This window comes from Manacus candei, unplaced genomic scaffold (genome assembly GCF_025592945.1).
Source record: "Manacus candei isolate 608988 ecotype Guabito, Panama unplaced genomic scaffold, ASM2559294v1 h1tg000027l, whole genome shotgun sequence".
Taxonomy (NCBI): Eukaryota; Metazoa; Chordata; class Aves; order Passeriformes; family Pipridae; genus Manacus; species Manacus candei.
The window spans coordinates 6,941,649-6,965,443 of NW_026138075.1; the positions used below are offsets into that span (position 1 = coordinate 6,941,649).

The window sequence follows — 23,795 nt, forward strand, 5'->3', positions numbered from 1 at the left end:
CCCCGCAGCAGCATAATCGGGTGCTCTAAACGAAAAGATCACACAGAAGAAAATCACATAGACTGTCACATGCTCGCTTCCTCATGTCCCATTTTTCATTGTCCTGTGCGAGGCAGCATGATCAACAGGGGGAAGATTTGAGACACAGAGACTAGTCTGAGTAAAACGGCAACTCTGTATGAGGGACCTTAGCCTTTAAAAAAACAGTGACAAACACAGAACTTGTGCCAGCAAACAGAGTAGAAGAGACTCAGCTGTTTAGTTTCAATGTGCCATACCATATTTTATTTTTTCCTCAGGTTTCTCTAGCATGTAACGATATTGGAATAGCAGTTTTAACAGCTTCTTAAAAAAACCCACAGGTTGTCAAGCATTCACACTTGTTTGGACAGAAAGCAACATTATTTTATATTTTGCATTATGCATAATTTCTCCACCAACTCCTGTTCAGTGGAAAAATTTGTTGCTAGAGAGGGAAATCCTCAGATCTCAGGCAGGACAAAGAAGATTTCTTGTGATCTCAGATAAAAAGTGAATTCCCCACCTCAAGTCTTCTCAATAAAAGATCTGTAGATACACTTCAAGTGTCAACCCCTCAACCTCAACTCAATTATCTTAAATGAATTTTGTCACTGGGTATTTTGAGTGTACTGATTTAGTTCTGTGTCCTTACTGGATTACTAACAAAGTAATCACAGTGACACAATGTGCTCGTTTAAGAATTTATTTGCTTATTCAGAAAACAGATTTAATCTTCCATACATCACAACATTAGAAGCCATAAAGAACACAAGTAAGGTGAACTTAAGGTAAGACACTTGCAAATCATGTGGTTCTGTTTCCAAACACACATCCAGCTCCCTTAACCTTCCCTGGTCATCTGAGGACAGAGGGAAGGAAAAAACCATTCTCCTACCCCATCACCAACAAGCAATGGGTATCAAACCAATATCCTAATCTGTGCTACTCCATTTAACACAAGTTAAGTTCTTCATGAAGCTAGTCAGATTAAACCTAAAATGACATTCCAATCTACTTATTTCAACACGGTATCTCAATAACCTGAAATTTGTACTTACTACTGAGTCTTTTCTTTTATGAATGTTAAACCCAGCCAGCCAAACTACCTGGCCTTGCATATAAGGACCCAAAAGTACCCAAATAAAATGACAATACAGTCACCCACAGCTTTGTTCATTAACTCTGTGAATTACCTTAAGAATTTACCAGCTGTAACATACAAACAGAACACCAAAGCAGAAGAGAAAAACAGTAAACAGCAAGGAGAGAAAAAACCCCAAAGCATCCATTCACACCTTCACTTTCTACGAAATACAAAAAGTCTGACTCAGGTGAGCTGTTTCACAACACTGCTTTGAACACGCCAAAATGTCTGACAGGTACAGTTTGCACAAAGCTGACAAGTCAGCTGGGAACACCCCAACTCCAGTGTGCACTCAGGCAGTCAAAACCACAAGAGGACTTCTCCACTGCATAGCGAAATTCACTAAGACACAGTGCAATACAAACAACGGTTTATCTGGTAACTACTCAGTTTTTGCTAGGATGCAAACCAGGATCTGTCATTTGGTAGGAATCTTGTCTCCAACACTGTGTTATTGTTTTTGATGATCGTGTGGTTCAGAATCACAGAATATGCCAGATTGGAAGGAACCCACAAGGATCATCGAGTCCAACCCTTAGCCCTGCACAGGACCGTTCCCAAGAGTCACACCATGTGCCTGAGAGTGTTGTCCAAACACCTCTTGAGCTCTGTCAGGCTTGGTGCTGTGACCACTTCTCCGGGGAGTCTGTTCCACTGTCCAGCCATCCTCTGTGTGAAGAACCTTTCCCTAATATCCAACCTAAACCTTCCCTGACACAACTTCAGGCCATTCCCTAAGGTCCTGTCACTGGTCATCATACAGAAGAGATCAGGGCCTGCCCCTCCTCTTCCCTTCACAAGGAAGTTGTAGACTGCAATGAGGTCTCCCCTCAGTCTCCTCTTCTCCAGGCTGAACACACCAAGTGACCTCAGCCACTCCTCATAAGGCCTCCCCTCAAGGCTTCGCTGGCCTGCTCTGGATGCTCATTAATAGCTTAATATCTTTCCTCAAATTGCATTTAGTTCCTGAGAAGCAAAAGAATTCACAATGCAAAATACCAGTAAAATGTATTTATATAAGGTGGAGTGCCTATCTCACACACAAAACAATTCATTCAAGCCACCATCTATTTATGCTCCTGAAGGTCCGTCAGGTGTATGGAAGGACTAAGTCACAGGGCAGGTCTGCCAGCCCAGGAGACCCTATTCAAAAATACCTGCAGCCTCTGCTCCAATCATGTACCCGAGGAAAGATTCTGCAATAGGACTCACATGCAGACACTGCTGAATTAGTGCTTGCAAAATGAAGCCACTGACCATGTAAACTGCCCCTGGCCACATGACAGAAGTTGTGCCTGTTCCTATGACAGGACCACCCAAACTCTTTGCAGGATGGAGGATGCATGCATTTAGATGAAGTGACAGGTGCAATCTGCTCACAATACTGAAGATGACACCAGTTGAAGGCTGCTGTTCATTGGTATTTGTACTGTCAGACGCATCATCTAAAGTAAGGTTCAATTTCTCTCCCTAGATTTCCCAGTTTTCTGATATTATTTCTTGAAGTTTGGGACTTATTCGGTGCTTTCACATTTATTTTCCTCAAAGCAAGGACCACAGTCACATTCCAAAAATTTCATGCATTATCTCAAGATACACATAAGAGCACATTCCTAAAATACACTGTGGAAGCAGTCAGAACTCAGTGGAAGATTTTGGGTGAGTTGTCATGAAGTCTGCAGCCACTACAGTGCTTCTTAAACCTTAGCTAAGATCAGAGATGTGCAAAATGACATCTGTAGTGGCACAATCCAGACCTTAGACATGGCACAACAGTACTGACAAGCCATTGCAGGACCTGTTTTAATAGTCCTTGTCTGTTGACTCAGTCATTCAGTGGCCCTCCCCAAAAGAAACCCTAGCCAACCTACTTTCAACTTTTAAAGCCATGATGATACAAAAAGCTTCCCCCTTTCACAAAACTATAACACCACAGTACCACTAGGGAAGGAGGTATTTCGTGTGATGATACCATGATGGGTGTTCAGCTTTAGAGACCCCATGTGAAGGGACTTTCTCTAATTTCTTTTCTGGAGGATCATCTTTAAAATAACACAACCTCTCACCACAGAGTTAGACAAAGGGTGTTAAATAATGGCTGGGAGATCTAAATGAGGTATAATCAGCGGACATGATGCAACTGCGGTTCTACTGGCCATAAAAACCAGACTCAAGTAGTTGAATATTTCTGCAATTATAAGAACTTTAATACTGGAAGACAATCCAGAGTATGGTCACAGGTGTATATTTTCACATTAAAATAAGACTCATGAAATTGCTATGTGGATAATGCGTTTACAGCATCTCAGAGGTAGGGAAGAGGGGACCTAAATCCAAGAGTTGAAATTTCTTCTTTTTATTGTGCAGTGTATCATATACACTCGATTCTCTTTTACAATTTCAAATAATAGAGTAACTTGCATGTTGTGATTAGGGATTATTTTCATGGCACTACCAAAATCTTTCATAAAGAAAAGAACAGTAATACATTACTGAAATCCAAACTACTTCTAGCCCATATTTACTTCTAAAGAAGCTATAAATATGACACTTTTACTGTTTAGGAATTTCCTTTTGTTTGCTCTCACATTAATCTCCACTTGATTGGAAACTTCTGCGGCAGTAACAAAGTTCTGCACTGATAACCCCTCTCACCAAGTACTATAAGCAAATTATTTTTACTTTTTATGGCATATTTGGAAGTATCAGTGCTGCACAAAAGTATCAAATAATGAAAATTACATTGGCAAGACAAATGTCATACTCCACTACATATAGACTTCACAGAGTATGTTATTTTCTGAATCCCCTGCAGAGAAATTTGTAATCTTATCAAGAGGATCCTTGACTCAGAGCCTTCAAACTTAACAGAACGAAGTGTGGTATTTTTAGAACATTAAGAATGACAAGAATTGAGACAGAAAAAAATATCTGATCTACAGTGACATAAACAATTCTTGGCAAAGCATAAATAGTATCCTCAGATTTTGTACACAAATGCTGGGCTACCATCTAACAGTTCATTTTTCCAGTTATGTCCAACAAATCCATGAACTTTTTTGACAAGCACATCTATTTCTGCTTCACTTTACATGTAAAAGAACAGCAAAGTTCAAAGAAAAAGTATGTATTGATCTGTTCACTGTTGGTGATCTGTTCAGTTCCAGTGGAATAGCTCACATACAAGACTTTGCCAAGACCTGTGGTTGGAAGACTGGGTAAAAATACCTCACAGTAAATTCAAAAGACGCCTTAGAATATTGAAAACTAGCATGCTGACACAGTTATCTAACTAAGGAAAATGGAGCTATCAGAAAGAAAAGGCAAAAATAATTTTGCGCCGTATATTTACTTAGAAGTAAGCTCATCTTAAAAAGGTATACAGTCTTGTTGCAAATTTCATTTAGAGCAAAAAAAAAAAAGAGAGAAACATAAATCCTAAATTCTACTTAGTCTAAAACTGTATTTTCAGAACTTTTCAGTGCTGATCCTATTTTAAAGCTTACAAAACTATGAACCTGCCAAAACAACACATCCATTCTGAGAGATGTGAAGTGGGAAGGTGCACAAACAGTCAAAAACAAGGGTCAATAAATACAGGAAAAGAGGTGAGTAGGGGACAAAAGTATGACAAGTGAATAGGAACGTTATGCCTGTGGCAGATTCCTTATTTTCAGTGAAGCCAGGCAGATCCCACATAAACGAATTCAAGCCTGGATCTGTGACATGCTGAATTCAAGAGGATACCTTCTTTTAGGGACTGCAGCTGGTTATAACTGCATTGGCCACCAGCAGGAGGACAAGGTGCAGATACATGAAAACATCCAGATAGCAGAGCTGCAAGTTAGATTAGCTCAGCTGGTTAGAGCATGGTGCTAATAACACCAAGGTTATGTGTTTGATCCCTGTATGCGCCATTCACTTCAGAGCTGGACTCGATGATCCCTCTGGGTCCCTTTCCACTCTGACTATTCTGTGAACTATGTGAACCTTGGTGCTCCAGAGGCAGAGAGGCAGCATAGCAAAGGGCCCACAGCCTACACTGGCCTGCATGGTCCCACTTCAAGTAGTGTCAACCAGTCAAGAAGTCTAGCAGACAGAATTGCCACTTTTTCTGCTTTGGGGGATAAACTTGCAGTAGCTTGTGCTTTCTCACCTGAAGCATGACACAGTGCATCAGTCTCACTGCACACAACTCTTGCAGTGTGCTTTCATCTCTGAGATTATATTTATGACAGAAAACTGCAACAGCAGCATATCCTTCAAAAACTCAGTTTGCTACCAATAAACAATTCTGGTGAAGGAGTGGGAACTTAGAAGAATCAGAACATTCATTCATAAATATCGACTGTTTACAGCACATTATGCCTCACATGCTAAAAATGAAGCTGAAGGCAAAACACAGTCTTTTTTTAAACAGCATCCATATGCTGCATTTTAAAACCTGAACACCCACCCAAGCTGCTTACTACATTTACTGAAACATGAGGGTATTTATTCTAATTCTCTCTTTTAAGCAAAGGGATAAATCAAGTGCCATAAAATTTCCTACATAATTGCTTAGCCTACCATTGTCTGGAACAGATTAATAGGCCACCACCTCAGAGACTGCAGTGTTCCCAACCGACACAAGTTATGAAGGTGTTATTCATTATGTGGTACCTCATTTGCCATAACCAACATGGAGCTTGCATAAATAGATAGAAAGATGCTTCCCTAAACCACTGGTGTCTTAAAACAATGGCTGTGAAGGAAAAAGAAATAAGGGAGGTACTTCAAACAGGGTGTCTAAGCTGGTCAACAGTGAAACCGAAAATAAAACACAGACCATCTGCCCCACAGATTGTTGGATAAATCTGATTCTCACAAGGCAGCCATAACTGCAGTTTGTATTTTCACGGTCATTCTGTCTCCTTCAAAACAACACACTGGCATCTCTATCAACAGATACAGATTTGAGGGTGGCATTCACACACTGCACTGTTTGTGTAAGGGTGCAATTCAGTGGGCTTCAAGCCCGAGCTTTGTTCCCACCGGCGCCGATGCTCTACCCCAGGCACACACAGACCTCGGTGCGTCCCGCGGGGCTCGGCAGGGCTGACCCACCCGCCCGCAAAGCTCAGCCCCACCCCGACGCTGCGATGAGTTCAACACCAACAAAAGTCAAGCGCGAGGAAAGTTCACTTCAGAACTTTTCTTTGAAAATATACTCATCGCTTCCAGATTCCGGAGGCCCCGCTGGTGTCCGTGACTCGACATCGGTTCTCCCGCCAGGCTGCGGATCCCCAGCGGCCGCGGCGCTCAGGGGCCCAGGCTCCCGGGGCAGGTCCGCGGCGCTACCGGGGGAAGCTGAGGCGGCTGCAGCGCACCGGACACGCGGGGGCACCGCGCCCTGCCCCGACAGGCACAGGTGCCACGGCAGCTCGGAGAAAACCCAGCTGGTCCCCGCGGCCACTCACGGCGTGACCTTGGGCCAGGCAACCGGCCCTGGCCCCAGCACCCGGCCCCGGCGGGAGCCGCACCCCGCCCGCCCGCGGCCGCGGGGCGAGCACGGGGCGGAGGGCGGGCAGCGCTCCCTCCCTTCCTCCCGCCCGGCCCGGCCCCGGCCGCACTCACATGTGCGGGTTGCGCTGGAACGCGTTGCGAATGTCCTTCACGACCCGCTGCACCAGCACCGCCACCTCCTCCGGCGACTCGGCCATGTTCCCGCAGGCCCCGGCGGCCGGCGAGCGCTTCCGGGGCAGCGCGAACTGCGGGGAGCGCGGGCGGGACGCGGGCAGGGCCGGGGGCCGGCAGTGTGCGCGTCACTGTCGGCTGCGGCTTCTCTTGTTTTGACAGTCGCGCTAGGCGCTAAACCACGTATCTCTGAACGATGAGCAGGTGTGTATAGCCTTCCCTGACTCCGAAGAGAGATGGGAGCGCTTATCTTCACGGCTGAATGCGGAGAGGCGATTGTAGTTCTGCATCCTAACTCTTGCGTTTGATTGCCGTTTAGAAATTAATACGTTATTCCGAAACAAGTTGTTTCACAAGGCATTAACTGTGCATGACTGAATTGTCTCTTATTTGAAGGCTTGCAGTGTCATCATCATCATCATTATCATCATCATCAATCTGCTTCCTTGTTACCTCCACCCCCCTCCCCCGAGAAGGCCTGGTGGACCCTTCTGTATGTTCTCCTTCAGGAAAAAAAAAAAAAAAGACTGGAGAAAAGTGCTCAGTCATATGTCATCATAAGTATAAAAAAACAGAAAGATGGATGTCCCTTAGAGAAACACTGAATGTGTTCTTACCTGCTGAAGTTTGCGGTTTTTTGCTGGATTTGTAAGTAAACCAGCCTTAAAACTGTGTTTCATGTTGCCTCTTGTATTTCTGTTAGTTAAATTTTGTTATATTTCAGTGACTGTTGAAAGGTTACAGTGCTTTCTTAGGTTTTTTTCTGTATGCATGTTCCCTGAGAAAATAATTTTAGGTCTTTATGAATGCCCTTTTAACCTATAAATTGCTATATTTTTCTACATACATACCTTATTCTTGTTTTCACAAAGTGCTTTGTTTTTGTTCTGTTTAGGCTCATATTCCTCTGGTTGAAAGTTATGTAGAGCACATACCCTGGAACTAAGAGCCAGGATTTCCTGCTTTCCCACTTCCCGTGATTTTCTTATTTTTTCATTATTCTGGTCTGGGGATTTTGTTACAACACTAATTTCTGTAGATAATCTGAGGATCTCTTGGTGCTCCTACATGTCAAACCATGTAATTGCAGAATTCTGAACTATGCTGGCCAAGCAGAGCTCTTTACTCATAGAATATAGTATGGAGAGAAAGAAAATGCAGTTATGGCAAAGAAAAGATTCACATAGGAATCTTTCTCCAAGAAACTGTAGTTGACTGGGCTGCAGATTTGAAGACGATAGCATCCTGAGACTCTCTCTGGGTTTTTTTCTTCTGAGTTACCTTGTGGATCTCCTAAGATGAGTAAATTAAGGGTCAAACACTGGTACAGTTCTATTAGACACCTTTTTAATAATGAAACTGTAGCTGCTGGGAAATGCTTGGACGTGAAGACAGGGGCGATTACAGGGTCGCCACTGGTACGGATTCCAGAGCCTGCCCCAGGACAGTAGGGGGCGAAATAGCACCTTATCCCTCGTGCTTTTAGGGACGTGACCCACCTTGGATTGCAACTCCGGCTGCAGATGGGTAGATGTATTCCCTCTCTGTGGCTGTGCCAAGAAAATGCCATGGCTGACTCCTCTTGATGAGAATGCTGTCTAGAATACTGCCTGTGGATTTACAATACGGATTGATGTTTGAATTCTACTCCTAAAAAACCACGGAGACATAAAAGCATACTGCTCAGGGCCTTTCCTAATATTAAAATCACTTATTGCATATTTTTTTGCACCAAGTAGCTTTGATTGTAGGCTTGTTTACTAATGGATTGATATAGTTTCATACTACTATTTTTTTTTTGGTGAATTTTCCCCACCAACAGTCTTTGCTAGAATAAGATAAGCGTCAGGTTTGATTGTTTGTCTAGCTCGGGCCTTGATGACTGTCCTATTGAAACGCACACTCGCTGGAATGATTAAGGGAAACCCCATCTCCCTGTAGCCACGATGGAGGGGTCGGCCCAGGTGGGGGGTGGGGAGCATTAGGCAATGAGCCTTTTAGACTGGAGGGGGGGGGGCGTGGAATTTATTCCACTTCTGCCCTACTTCTTTGGTGGGGTGAAGGGAGACCACAGTTTTCCACCATTTCCATCCTCTGCTGCTTCTGTTGCCTTCGGCACTCGGTGATTGCTTTGTTGAGACTCCCAGAAGCTTGAGAGGGGTCCCGGCTCACCCCACCACCACACGTGCCCTGTGGACTGCCACTGATGTGAACTGTATGTTTGTTTGGGAATAATTAGTTAGCAGTGATGGATCCCATACTGAGTGGGCCTGAGTCCACCCCTGTTCCCTGGTGGTCTTTACTTGAGGTAACAGTTGAATTTGGTGCATATTATTGAGCTGAGTTGTCAGGAAGGAAAAGGACCCTGTGTAAAAAAGCCTCACGTGGTTGTGGAGGGTTGACCCAGAAACAGTGAGCTCACAGCAGCCACACTAATGTGAGAAAGTGAGAAAGGTGCAAGGAATGACAAAGGGATGGGCTGTGGTATGCATTTTAGGGGCTGTTGTGGTACTGCTGCACATTGTAGAACCGTCCAGTGGGAAAAAAATCCCTGCAAGTGCTCATTCACCCTCATAGTGAAAAAGTGTCTCCTGATGTTTCTAGGGAATTGCCTGTGTTTCAATTTGTGCCCATCGCCTCTGGCCTTGTCACCAGCACATCTGTAAAGAGTCTGGCTCCATCTGCTGTGTGCCTTCCCTTTGGGTGTTTGTACACATTAATAAGATCTGAACCTTTGCTTCTCCAGGGTGAACAGTCACAGCCCTCTCAGACTCTCCTCAGAGGAGAAATGCACTGGTTCCTTCATCATCTCTGCATCCCTTTCGTAGGCTCTCTCTGGTATGTCCATGTTTCCTGTGTACTGGGGAGCCCCATTCCCAGGAATTCTGGGGACTCCCCCCAGCAGCAAAGGGGGCTAAACCCCCGTTCCTGGGGCTTTCCAAAAGCACCTTAGAACCTCCATGGGTTGGGGCAGCTCAGAAAAGCTGCTTTGAACTCTTTAATCCCAGAAAACCAAACCCCACTCGATTTTTGGGGTGCTGAAGGAACGGCAGCCGCGTGGGGGGGGACACACCAATTTCAGAGGCCTGACAGTTGTTGGAGGAGATTTTTTAACCACTTCCAGAAAGTCTAAAAATATCCTAAAGCTGAAAACCTTCAGCCTAAACCTGCAGCACTCCAGTGTGGTCTCAGCAGTGCAGAGCAGGAACAGGATCACATCCCTCCACCTTTGGCAACTTTCCTCCTAATGCAGCCCAGGATGTGCTGGCACCTTTTGTTTTGCCACAAGGGCACACTGGTAGCATAATGAGCATTTATCTCTATGTGTGTCACAGAACTCTGAACTGGACCTCTGAAATTATAATTTCTTGCAGAAATTATGAATGTGTGATGAACTGAAAGAGCTGCTTCAATAAAATGTTTGAAGGACTTCATATTTAGAATTTTCCCATGATCAACCCAGGCCTTTAACCAATGACATAAAGACGTACTTATGGAGGGGACCTGATGTGGATGAGAATGGTATACGGCCTGAAAATATGTATGACACTATATGATACAAATTAAAATTTAGTCTATTTTAAGCTAAAAGTTTTCTGTATATATCAGTTGGGAAGAGGGATTGCTGAAAAACAAATAAATACTTAAATAATAAGTGAGATAATGCATGCTGAAGGTGGCACTTCTTAATTTATTTTGCTGATTTTTGTACCCTTTTTGGCTGTGGAAGGCAGGAGAAGCAATATTTTGTGACAGATACATATTATTAAGACTTCAGCAACAACCTTCCTTGAATGTAGGAAATAATGTCAACCTCTAACAAATTCCTGTAAAACGGTTTAATTCATATCAGTTTTCTGTCATTAATTGTGTACTATTTAAACATTTGTTCATACCAGATGGAATGCAGTAAATCTAGAATCTCAGACTAATAGTGATTGATTTTCAGGAGACTGACAGAATGTGTTTTAGACTCCAAGCCATTTTCTCAGGCTGTCATCCAGATCACTTTAAAATATTCATTATTTTAATTTTTATTATGTCAGTTAAAGAACACTACACATCTGTATGGTGTAAGATATCCATAGCAGAAGAAAAAGTTTGGGAAGATTGTAACAAACTTCAGCCAGTGTAGGTCAGAACTGCTTTTTATTCTGTGCTTGGTTGTTAGTAGGTTAAGTTTCCCTTCCAGGACTGGGAAAAAAGCAGTAAAAAGATGTTGACTTCCAAACTTAGATACTTATGCTCAAAAAGCACAGATAAAATGAAGAAAGGCTGTTTAAATAAAAAGTCATATGCTAGAGGACGTAATGTAGCTTGCAGAGGGAGAGCCTTTGTATGTATTTTACTCCTTTTTTCTGTCCTTCTTTTATCTTTTGGTGCAGATATACCTGACCTTACCCAAACTTCACAACTGGATGTCAGCAATCAGATGTTCTGGTGCAACTCTTGGCAGAGACGACTTAGTAGTACTCTCTGTTGCATTTTAGAAATAGAAGTGTGGTTTATTTTTTTTCTTTGCCTTGAAACCATTGTCATTTAGGTGAAGACCTGTCAACATGCTATTTACAAATATATTGATTGCACAGCATATGACTATATACACATAGTGGCAAAATCTTCTGCTACTCTAGATGTAAAAGAACACGTAATATATACTACTGTGACAGTATAAAAATACTGTGACAGTATAAAAATATACCTATAAAAAATAAAATATAACCATAAGAAAAATAAATGTTACTGTCTGTAAGCCTGCTAGCACTATAATGACTTTGAAATAAAGAACACTAAATGATGAAGACTGTTTAACTCCTGGTAGGAAACCAAGGATTTCTAACTTATTTTGGGACGTTTTACATGCTGGATCCTTTTAACTTTTGATGGAAAATATGCATGTATCTAAACTCCTGAGAAGTAATTAGTTATACTTTAGGATTATTTTCTGGTGTTTTGTTCTACTCCCCAAATCCAGAAATACCATTTTAAGCATTGTACCATAATGGGGTATAGCCTGCTCTGCAGTGCAGAGGCACTGTTTGTATCAGTGCTATTCACCCACAAGACTGATTTTATGCAGATCTGTAGCTTTGTGGTATCACTGATGTAGGTAATGTATGGTTTAAGGTACCACTGTAAGGTACTGGCCTTTTATTTAATATGTATACATCTCTTGCCAAATGAGTCATTTAGATGGTTCTCACTCTAAAACACATACGTCAACTTACTCAATTTTGGTAGGATTTTGTGTTGAACTCCGTTTTTGCATAGATCAGGTGCCTACACTGAACAATTATGCCTGATGCCATATTGGTGTCTTACCTGTCACATTTTACTTTGTTCTTACTCTTTCTGTCCTTCCCACCCCTGTGTCACCCCTGAGTAATACATACTTAAAGAAATCTAGACAAAAATATCTAGTTAGTATAATTGCTTAAATTTATCTTGACATTGCATCCAAATATGATTTCTCTTCCAAAGAACACTATATTTGGTTTCTAAAAATGCACACCACCTTCCAAGAGATTGTCCTGCTAATTTGCCTCTGATAAATTAGGATATACAGACTACTCTCAAAAAATAAATTCATAGTTTATCACCATCCTAATATGAGTTAGAGGGGAGATTTTGTTGTAGTACAAAGTGTGCATCCCAAAAGTCTATAGACAGTGAAACAGACTCATCACCACCTTCTTTTTCACAAGCATAGAAATCTTAGCTTAATTCTGTTGAATCAATTATGTGTAGTGATTGATTTCCAAGTAAGTAGAAGTGGATAATAAATCTGACATTGAGCTATAGAAAAAGAACAGTGTAGGACCCACAGTCCCTTAGGACTTTAGCTGAGTGTTTGTGGTAAATTTTGCATGGACAGCCTGTTTCCACACAGCTCATCAACTACGTTGTCTTTTTGACTGGGAAACAGAAATTAAAATCAGGCCTAGTATGTACAAGTATTGTTCAGAGATACTTTATGTAGGGAAGCACATGCTGTAATGAGTGTGATTACATTGTTCCTGTGTGAATGAAGACATGAGTGACCAGTGGATCCCTGGGCAGCTGGAACCTTGAGTGAATTAAGAACTGTGTCCCGTTTGTCCTCCGGTTTGAGCATTTTTCAGAAGACGAACGTTGGAGAACAGTTTTCGGGCATCTTTTGGAAATACACTTAAAATACAGGACTTAAAAAGGCTAATAGGGCTGAAAACATGGAGGCTGTTGCATACTGTTGGATAAAGCAGTTTGTTCTGATTAAATGGAGAGTGGTAAATACGTGTTAGAGGTAAAGAGATTAACAAAGGCAGGTTTAAGATTCCTTTGACAACTATATTTAGATCATCAAGTTAAATCTGAGGAATATATATCTGATGACAGTATTGACAACTATGTCTTAAAACTATTAGGACTTATTGATATGGTAGAGTGTCTTCAAATGCCTTGCAAGTAATTTCATTGAGGCCAACAGAGATATAATGATTTATATTTATATAATGATCTGCAAACATAAAATTTGTTCTTATTTGACTGCTGTCAAAGTTTCAGGTTCTTTTTGATGAGAAGGTGGTCAAACTTGTCATGATCATTAAAAAACTTCAGAAAACTGTAAAAAATACAAAACTTGCCACTGTTACCTAAATGGACCATTACCTAAATGCATACCCCTGAGTCTGGAGTATACATTACCCCATCCAGCTGTAAAAGCTGGCAAGAACACGTCTTGTTATGTTTCTCCAGCTCCAGACAGCCACAATTCTTGGCTTATTAGGAAAGAATTTTCAAAATGCATTTTTTTGGAAATTACGTAGTCTTCTTGCTTTTGCTTCTTTTAATCTCTCAGTGTTTGCTTTGGTTTTTTGCTTCTTTCTTTCTTTTTTTTTTTTTTTTTGCTTTAGAGCTGTAGTCAGTATAACATCGTGGAACCAGCTGTGTTACCAAAGCCAGATAATTTTGCCTTTTTTTTTTTTTTCCACTGTCTCATCTCAGAACTAAATGGAGATTCCTAAGTGTTGAGTCAAGGCGATAAACAGTAAAATCTTTTTTGTCTTGCAACCAGCAAATAGAATCTTTTCAGGACATTTTAGGAGGTTTTTTTCTCAGTGCTTTTAGTTTTTAATATGCAAATGGTTTAAGCTCAATTCTATGGAACTAAAGTAACCAAAGCCCCCATTCCTAAAACTGACCACTCTTGAGTTACAAATTGTAGGTTTTACTGGGGGATTTTCGTATAAATATTTTTATATATGTTTATTTCATATAAACCTTATTTGATTTCTTTCCCTGTATTTGAAACCTGAAGGAAGGTAAATGATTCTGCCATTGAATAAGGTAGAACCTAACCTTATTATTTTTATATCTGAAGATGTAAAAGCAGTCTGAGTGTTCTTTTCTTCTTTTTCTTTCAGTACTTTGCAGTACTTTGTATATGAAGCCACCATGCAGCAATGCACTTAAGTGAGAACTTTAAATATGATTGTGCCAAACCACTGGAGCTGTTCTGAACATGAAACCTTAATTGGATTAAGTTTCCACAAAAGCAGCATAACACTTCAAGTGAAAGACTTTTAGTCTTTCCTGTATTTTGTCTGTCCAGTTACCGTCAAAAATACTCCATGTATTACTTATTTTCTTCTATTGTTTATGAACCTAGAAAAACCCAGAGTAACATTTAATTTTAAACACCTTATTTGTATTAATTTTTTGGTATTTCTTATAGTTTAATTAGTCACAGCAGTAGTCATATTTAGTAAATCTGTGCATGGCATATATCTTTCACATGGTATTTACTGTGTCTTAGAGCTTGCTCTGTTACTAAAACAGTTTGTTACTGAGGAAAAAGAACCAACAACCCACATAATAATAGATGGAACACCCTTCACTGCATCCTTACTTACTTGCATACTTCTTTTGCTGTTTCTGTAAATGAGCAAAACTGATAGTGTTTGAACTATCCAGTAATTTTCATATATCAACAAGAGGTGTGTAAATAGCTTCTGTTGACAAATACCTGGAGTCTAAATAAAGTATTTACAACAAGTTTGCAACTACTGCTCTATAGTAGTTGCAGAATAATAGTTCCCTCTAGTTGTAGAAGAAACTAAGTCTTGGTAAGTTAACATGGAGAGATATTGAATTGTTGTATACCTCTAGGTGCTTCTTAAGAAGAAATTACCATCTCAGGAAACCAAAGAATGTTAACTGTCGTGTAGTTGCTATGGGCATACCTGGAAAATAAACTCTTGCCTACAGGTAAGAATTATATGTTCCTTTTTTCCTTTTTATTTGAAGGTGAATCCAGAAATTGGAGAAAACAGAAAACAAGAGTTGTGTTGAGCATGGAAGCAAAGCCACATCTGGACTCAGATTTTAGATTTTGCAGAGGCTGTTTTGGAGGCTGATGTAATAAGCCTTTCTTATTTTCATAAATGGCTCTTCTTGTGTTGCATTTGCATTAGACTCACTTTGTAAAGACTGTATTTTCAGGGTTTTATCCTGTTTCTCCAATAATTTTGTCAGGTTTTAAGCTGGTCTTAGTCTGCTTTGCAAACAGTATAAAAAAAGATAAAGTGTTTTAAGTGTAAAAGTGAGTCTACATCATACCTATTGTGTATGTCAAGTTCATGACAGGCACTTAAGATACTCCTAATCCTATTGGAGCATCCTAGTACCAGAACTACCATTCATTGTGACAAAACAAACACACCAGGAGAGACAACTGATGGTTCTGTTCTTGCAAAATATTCTCTTATAAAAAGATGAATGAGGGACAGATCTTACATATTTTTTGCTCAGCAGCAATGTAGAGCAGCAGGAGAAAAAGAATGTAACTAACCAGGTAGACCTGAAAGTTACTACCTGCCTAAATCTTGCCTAGGCGTTCAATTTCAATAGGAGTTACGTCAAAAGACCAAGGTATCTGGAGGGTTTTAGTTCTGACACTGTATTTCTTCCCTTAAAATCAACGGCTTTCCAATAAATCATAGAATTATAGAAGATGCTGAGTTGGAAGGAACCCCTCAGGATCGTAGCATCCAACTCCCAGCCCTGCACAGGACACCCCAAGAATCACACCATGTGCCTGAGATCATTGTCCAAACACTTCTTGAACTCTGTCAGGCTTCATGCTGTGACCACTTCTCCGGGGAACCTGTTCCAGCGCTCAGCCACTCTCTGGATGAAAAACCCTTTCCTGATATCCAACCTAAACCTCCCCTGACACAACTTCAGGCCATTCCCTCAGGTCCTGTCACTGGTCACCAAAGAGGAAGATCAGTTCCTGCCCCTCCTCTTCCCCTCACGAGGAGGTTGTAGACTGCAATGAGGTCTCCCCTCAGTCTCCTCATCTCCAGGTTGAACACACCAAGTGACCTCAGCTGTTCCTCGTATGGCTTCTTCTCAAGGCCCTTCACCATCCTCATTGCCCTCCTCTGGACACTCTATGATAGCTTTATATCTCTCGTATATTCCAGTGCCCAAAACTGCACACAATATTCAAGGTGAGACTGCCCCAGTGCAGAGCAGAGCGGGACAGTTCCCTCCCTTGACTGGCTGATAATGCTTTGCCTGATGCCCCGCAGGTCATGATTGGCCTTCCTGGCTGCCAGGGCACTGCTGACTCGTATACAATTTGCCATTAACTGGAAGTCCCAAGTCCCTTTCCACAGCACTTCTCTCCAGCCTCTCATTTCCCAGTGTAAACACAGAACCAGAGTTGCCCTGTCCCAGACTAAACCCTAAGTCTTCAACAGGATCAGTTTTAAGTCATGAAAAGTGCTTTTAAAAATCTTTTATATTAATTTCAGGAACTCGTGGCTGAAGAGTGTCATAACTGCAAAAATAGTATATTTAAGAGACGGATTGCTCTTTTAATGATAATATTGTTTTTAGCTGTAGTGATGTAGGGACAGATAGGAGACAAGGTATACTAGTTAGACCAGGTAATTTAGCAGAAAAAATACACATACTTTTCAACATGTGAGTACTTTCTTGAAATAATTTTACTGATAGGAGATTTAGAAGAGTAGAAGTTAACTTGTAGAGGATTACTTAATATATTAGGGTGTCAAAAAAAAGTTTTCAGACACATGAAATCTAATAAAGAAGTAACAAATTCCTGACTAAAATAATTTAAAATGGTACTTGGGATGTGCTTTCAGCATCTGTTTAGGCCTGTTGATGATTTTGCTACTTCTGGGATAGGCATTCCTTCTTTATGTGACTGTAGGTTTAGATGGTGAAACTAGGTTGCTAATTGTATTCATCAGCTAGACAGATTTCAGTGAAAAAGATTAAACACAAAGAAAATTTCTGAAACATGGAGTGTCATGAGGGAGAGAACTGAAGACTGTTATTCCTCTAGGAGCAAAAGAAACTCATAATTAGCATCTGTGAAACAGGAAAATCAGCAGAAGTTTGGGAAAGACTGTAAAAGATCATAAAGTAAATGTGTCTTCACTGATTTGGTATGTTTAGTTTCAGCAGAAGTGTGAATTTTGTTTAACAGGCTCATCTTTTTTGTATGTCTTCATTGAAAATCAGATTGAGAGGTAAAAATAGAGGGCAACTTTTGAGGGAATATTGCACAGGATTAGGATATAATTATTTTAGTCTTCCTCTAGATTGTCAGTAAAGAGCCAGTTGCTAAAGGTACTGTAGTTGCAGATTTCCTGCCATTGTTACATCGTAGGTTTAATTGCTGTTTCATGTGTTTAGAGCTAAATCACTTCTGTATATTCTTGCGAGAATATTAGTTTATTGATCTTTCAGTTTTATTAACGGCAATAAATCACTTATGGTAAAAACTAGTATAATAACTTAGCATATAATAGGTATGAAAATTAAGTGATGTGAAAGCTGATAAATTATATTAACTATTAGTTAAAGAGGTTGATTGTCATTGAATTTCCTGAAATATTTCATAGTTTAATCTGGTGGAAACAGTACATTATTGTGATACCAAAGAACCTAGAAAACCCATGTCTTACAGTTTCTTTAGTGTTTGCTGTCTACCTACAGCATCCTAGCCTAAAAGGGGTAGAGCTGAAGAGGGGCTGAAGAGCAGAGGTCAAAGGTTTGAGTGAACAGGGCTACATGTGGGTGGTGCCAGGTCACCAGTGCTGTTCCTCAGGGTTCAGCTCTAGGGCCAGCTCTGTTCAATGTATTTATCAACAATCTGAATGTAGGAGTGGAAGGCCTTAAGAAATTTGCTGATGATACCAAACTGGGAGGTGCCGTTGACTCTTTTGAAGGCCAAGAGGCATCTGGATAGATTGGAGCATTGAGCTGTGATTAACGAGATGAAATTTAACGAATTAAAATGCCAAATCCTGCACCAAGGAGTGTCTGCATTAGGCCCTGTCTGATCCTGTACCTATCTTTGTCCCTACTCTTGTGTGAGAAAACCTTATTTTTTAGTTGAGGGGGGGACAGAATAGGGTGGCAAAGAAGACTGTTGGTGATGAATGGAGAATGCAAAGCTGGTAACAGGATAGTTATGAGTGTGAGAGAGACCCACATATGCATGTTCAGATCCATGTCTTCTATTCTACTCTGCCTGTCCAGAAGTCAAAGTCTATGGAGCAAAATTAGAAGAATCAGAATTACTAGACTTCTGTGTTGGGCAGCAGATGCCACGTGAATTTGATGGCTAAAACCAAGGACACAGCAGGACATTCTTACATTAGGCCTCCTGCTTCACTGGAGGAACCTAAGAATATATATTCCTAAGGAACAGACAGTGTAATTTGTTGCAGTTGTTCATGCCAGTACAACTCAAATTTGGTTTTTTTTTAGTGTGTTGCAATACATGCTGTTCTATTCTACCTTGGACATAGAAAACACAAGCATCTGGTGATAACCATGTTAAGCGTCCCACAATATAAAAAACACCTCCAAAACCAAACCAAACCAAACCAACCAACCAACCAAAAAAACCCAAAAAACCAACCAACCAACCAAAAAAAACCCCAAAAACTCTTTCATATTGTGATATTTATAGGGGAGGTGTGCTGTACCAAATAAATTAGTGCTTGCAGGAGTTGTCTTCTATATACATCTATACTAGTGTGCTCCTCACACACATTGAGGCATTTCATGCTAGGTACGTGTAGTGGGTTTCTGTGGCTGGGTTTTGGTAGTGGTGGGGGTCTACAGAAGTGGCTTCTGTTAGAAGCCGCTAGAAGCTTCCCCTGTCCTGTGGAGCCAATTCCAGCCAGCTCCAGGACAGACTTCCTGCCGCTGGCCAAGGCCAAGTCAATTAGGAGTAACAGTATCACCTCTGTGATAACATACTTAAGAACAGAAGGTTGTGGCACAGAAAGAATTCCGGCCAGGGAAAAGTGGTGAGAGAACACAGGAACAACGATGTAGACACCAAGGTCAGTGCAGAAGGAGGGGCAGGAGGTGCTCCAGGTGCCAGAGCTGAGGCCCTGCAGCCCGTGGTGCAGACCATGGTGGAGCAGCTGTGCCCCTGCAGCCCATGGAGGACCATCGGGGTGCAGAGACCCACCTGCAGCCCATGGAGGAGCCCATGCTGGAGCAGGTGGATGCCTGAAGGAGGCTGTGACCCCGTGGGAGGCCCAGGATGGAACAGGGTCCTGCCAGGAACCTGCAGTCCATGGAGAGGGAAGCCCACGCTGGAGCAGGTTTTTCCCAGGTAGGACTTGTGGCCCCTGTGGGGGACCCACGTCAGGTCAGCTCATTCATGAAGGACTGCACCCCATGGAGGAGTGACCCACGGAACAGCAGTTTGGGAAGAGCTGCTGCCCGAGGGATGGACTCATGCCAGAGGTCCATCAAGGACTGTCTCCCATGGGAGGGACCCCACGGGAGCAGGGGAAGGACTCCTCTCCCTGAGCAGCGGCAGAAACAACAACTGATTTTAACCCCCATTCCCAGTCCCCCTGCACTGCTGGGGGGAGGAGGGAGAACATGGAAGGCGGGGGAGGGGGAAGGTGTTTTTAAGGTTGTTTTATTTCTCACTCTTTGGCTCTTATCCTGTTAGTAATAAATATAAGTACTATCCCCATTTTGAGCCTGTTTTGCCTATGAAGGTAATCAGTAACTGATCTCTCCAGCTGTTATCTCAACTCATGAATCCTTAGCTGGTTTTTTTCTCTCCTCTGTCCAGTTGCAGAGGGAGAGTGAGAGAGTGGCTTTAGTGGGTACCTGGCATCCGGCCAGGGTCAACCCACTACAGTACACATTGTTCTCATGATGTTTGTTTCTTTCTCCAAGATACTGCTTTCCCATGCACCTCAGAATAGAGTGATGGTGTTGATTTTGGCTATTGCTGTGAGAAAAATAATGATTGTGACTTGATTTTTTTTATTTTGATGATGGAGAAATTGCAAAAGGAAAATTAATTTCAACTATCACTTGGACACTCAAAAAAAAAAAAACAAACCGTAAAATTTACTACTGTCACTATTTTAAATTTTCAGTACTTCTGCTGACCTTGCTCACTCTTTTTGCTTTCCTCCTTCTTCCCCTGCACCAAACTTGCAGAGATTTAAAAGCAAAAACATGAGAGAAAGCTTACCATTGTCTGTAAATTTTCAGTGACTCCAGAATGAAATCAAAGAATTTTTGTGCTTCAGCTCAGAAAAAGTCCAAAGAGCATAGTTATTGAAGTTGGAGGTGTTTAACAGAGGATGAGAACTTAAAAGAGACCAAGTAAATGCAAAAAGGAAGTGGATTGCTAAAATTGGAAGCATTAACTAAAATTTAACTCTCTCTTCCTATACACAAGTGATGAAAACTGTTGAGAAATGACTATTTTATCCAATTTATTCTCACGTGAAGGAAAAGTTTGATTTAAGAAACAGGGTCAAATTCTCATTTTAGGCCTATATGTTATGTATTTTACTATTTTTTTTTTCAAGTTAGAAGAGTGGAAAAAAATGTTGCAAGTAAATACTCATAGAATTAATCATAGAATATTCCTGAGTTAGAAGGAACCCACTAGGATCATCGAAGTCCAACTCATGGCCCTGCACAGGACAGCCCCAAGAATCACATCATGTGACTGAGAGCCTTTTCCACAACATCCTAGCTGTAGTTCTCACTACACACACACACACACACACCGAAAATATGACAGGTTACTTATTTAAACTGTAGGAACAAGTACTCCTAATCTGTCTTGATATTTATTTTGCTCTCTTATGCTGATGAACATGAGCAGATGGAACAATTGCTATTAAACTAGGAGATAGTAATAGCATTTTAACCAATCTAAATATAGCTAAGATAACATGAAACATGTTTCAGACTGTTGTTGTGTCTTGTACTCTGTTCCTTACTCTTTGCAACCAGCAGAGAGGGACTTTCATCCCTGTACATTCCTGAGCCCTGGTTACGCTGACAGCCCATGCAGGAGCAGCTCTTCCAGAAGATATGTAGACAGAGGGAAGGCCTCAAAGCCATCTCTGACCATTCTCCCCACTCTGTTCTGTTCCACTGGACTGTTTATGTTTCACGTTTCAGCAATAACTGCAAATAAAATACTTGTGGCAATGGCACACAAAACAGAGCACCCATGAAGGTGTATGAGCTAAGTAGATAGCAAAACATGTTTTCTTTGTGAAGAGAGTTTTTGCAATGGGAATCTTGGGTATAGCAAATCCCTATCCTCTTAGTTTTTACTCTAGAAAGAATTGTGCTTTAAAATAGGAAGCCCATTCTCTCAAAGGGATATACTGGAGTTATCAAGTCACATTTCTGTTACACGGTACTAAAAGTGCAGACCAAATCATATCAGTAGTGAAATATCTTTTGTTTCCTCATTTCTATTCCCCCTAGTTCAAGAGGAGTTGGAGGAAAGTGGTTGCTACTTCAATGACCTCTTTCTAAAACAACTGAAGAATAGTTTTTAGCTTGCTAGGGAAACTGGAACAAAGTAGGAAGCCTTAAACATATTTCTTCAGCCTGAAGTGTGATATGTCTATAAAGGCCTTTTCATTGTTTTGATGGTTTACTGGGTCGTGCGTGACCTTTTCAAGGTCTTGTAGATATGGTCTTTTTAGATGGAGCTTCAAGTAATTAGAAATATATAAACACTTCCTACATGTACAAATTATCTGCTAATAGGACTAATCTGAAGTCCTAGACCACAGGAATGTGAACTTAGAACTTTTTACACGGGTCACCATAACCTTGCTGCAGGCATCTCAGATACTGCTCGCATCTAGGTTAATAATTCCTTTGACATCTGGCAATAATGACAAATAAAACTTTCAAAACATGGATATCTGATATGCTAAACAGCTGTGTCAATTAGTGTAGTAGGGCTGGAATCTCTCTCCTAGTGCGTACCAAGACTGCTGGCTCAGCTGGACCCTGATGGGTCTCTCTAGATGCTGGCTTAGGTGACACCATTTTCTGTTGCTCCATGCACAGAGAGCTTTGCAGGCTTTTGTGTGGGCACAGGCTGGGCTGCAGTGCAGCAGCATGGGCTGCAGGAAGGCAAACTGCAGTTACACTGGCATTGTACCCTTAGTGGCATGTAAAACAGAGCAGAGCCAATGAGATCTGCACCTAAGTAGAAAAAAAAGAAGTAGTGTAGCCTGTCTGCCTTTTACACAGTTGAGGTGTTCTTACAACCAAAGGCTCTTCAGCGTGGACCTGGTTTTTTGTGCATGTTGATAATTCAGGTTTTGTTTAGGAAACTCAGCAGGAGGAACTCCTCTGTCTCCTGGGCCATGGGCCCACAGAATGCCCCCCTTCCCAGCTGATGCTGGCCACTGTCAGCTCCACTCTCTCAGCACTTGATGGTCACATGGGGCTGTTTCACAGGGAAGGCTGTGTGGCTCCAGCAAAGCAGTGTTTGATGAAGCTGCATCTTCTGGTATGGGCTGTAGGAGCCTGCATTTCCATTTGTTGCACAGATAAAACTTTGTGTATGAAAAAGCTAGGGTTTGCTCTGTTTTCCTTCTTTGGTTCATCTATGTACTTCTTTTGCCTAATGTTAAGTGTTAGCTTCAAATGTTACAGAATATTTTTGCAGAAATTGCCCTAGTTTCTCATGGCCTAGTAGTAACTTTATAATGATATATTTGGCCTATGTTGTGACCTACTATATGCAGGAAGAATTATTTCCAATAAATCTTGTCTGCTAAATCTTCTCCTATTTATTAAGAGAATTTCTCTTCTGTTTGGGACACAGGAATCTGAATTGTCTCAATTACTATCCAAAAAGGCAGAGTTAACCATAAGAAGTGGCTGTTCTTTTTAAGAAATAAATCCATAATTGATCCTGATTATAGTATCCTACTGTGGAAGCCACCCAAGAAGAAAGACACATGGCTCCCAGCCTTGAAGATAACAGCCTAGTGGCCACAAATTTTACGTTTTGCATGGAAACTTGAGCATGAAGAAGAAAAAAAGCCACTTGGGGACCTAGTTACAGAGTGGGCTAGTATGGGAGAAACAAAAACACATAGATGAACTTGTTTGACATAATTTCCTTTACCATTGGAGAGTATGTGGGAGTAAGTAGACAGTTTATTGTAATGCCTGCCTTGCTGAAGGACCTTCTCCTATGGTTCATCACTCAGGACGCACATGTATGTACTTCGTACATGGTGTACTCTGAGATGGGGCAGGGGAAACTTGTGCAGATCTGGCTGGGTGTTTCAATACATGGATGTTAACAAAGAGGCAGCACAAACACACGTTGCACCATGTGTGATTTCTCTCACCATGCACAGTGCCAGGAGGTTGGTGCATGCCCTCATGCCCTGTGCTAGGAGAGGCAAAATGCATCAGTAGCACAATGTTACAGTGATGCTGCATGCCAGGGTGCACACTACACCTTTGGGTTTTGTGCACAATTTTCCACTAAAAAGTCTCTGGAGCAGGATGAGATCTCCACCTATCCCCACGTGCCCTGTCTGTCTGGGAGATGAACCTGATGGTGCTGACAGATCACCTAAGGAATACAAAGAGACTAAGTGTT

At 41.5% G+C, this 23,795-nt stretch overlaps 1 protein-coding gene and 1 long non-coding RNA gene across 4 annotated transcripts in view; one reads left to right on the forward strand and one right to left on the reverse strand.

Moving 5' to 3' along the window:
- PTAR1 (protein prenyltransferase alpha subunit repeat containing 1) overlaps positions 1-6,941 on the reverse strand; it is a 34,852-nt gene extending 27,911 nt beyond the window's left edge. For both annotated transcript variants that reach the window (XM_051789446.1, XM_051789445.1), the window contains exon 1: positions 6,782-6,941. In XM_051789446.1, the coding sequence (XP_051645406.1) occupies positions 6,782-6,867 (86 nt within the window). In that variant the 5' untranslated portion in view covers positions 6,868-6,941. The remainder of the gene's footprint in view (positions 1-6,781) is intronic.
- On the forward strand, positions 6,934-15,236 carry LOC127471964 (uncharacterized). 2 transcript variants are annotated; one of them, XR_007904808.1, is made up of 3 exons: positions 6,934-7,045; positions 7,238-7,489; positions 15,128-15,236. It is a non-coding gene; the product is annotated as an uncharacterized LOC127471964 (long non-coding RNA). The 2 variants fall into 2 exon arrangements; XR_007904807.1 differs by lacking the exon at positions 15,128-15,236 and adding an exon at positions 7,737-9,539.
- The last annotated feature ends 8,559 nt before the right edge of the window (positions 15,237-23,795 follow it).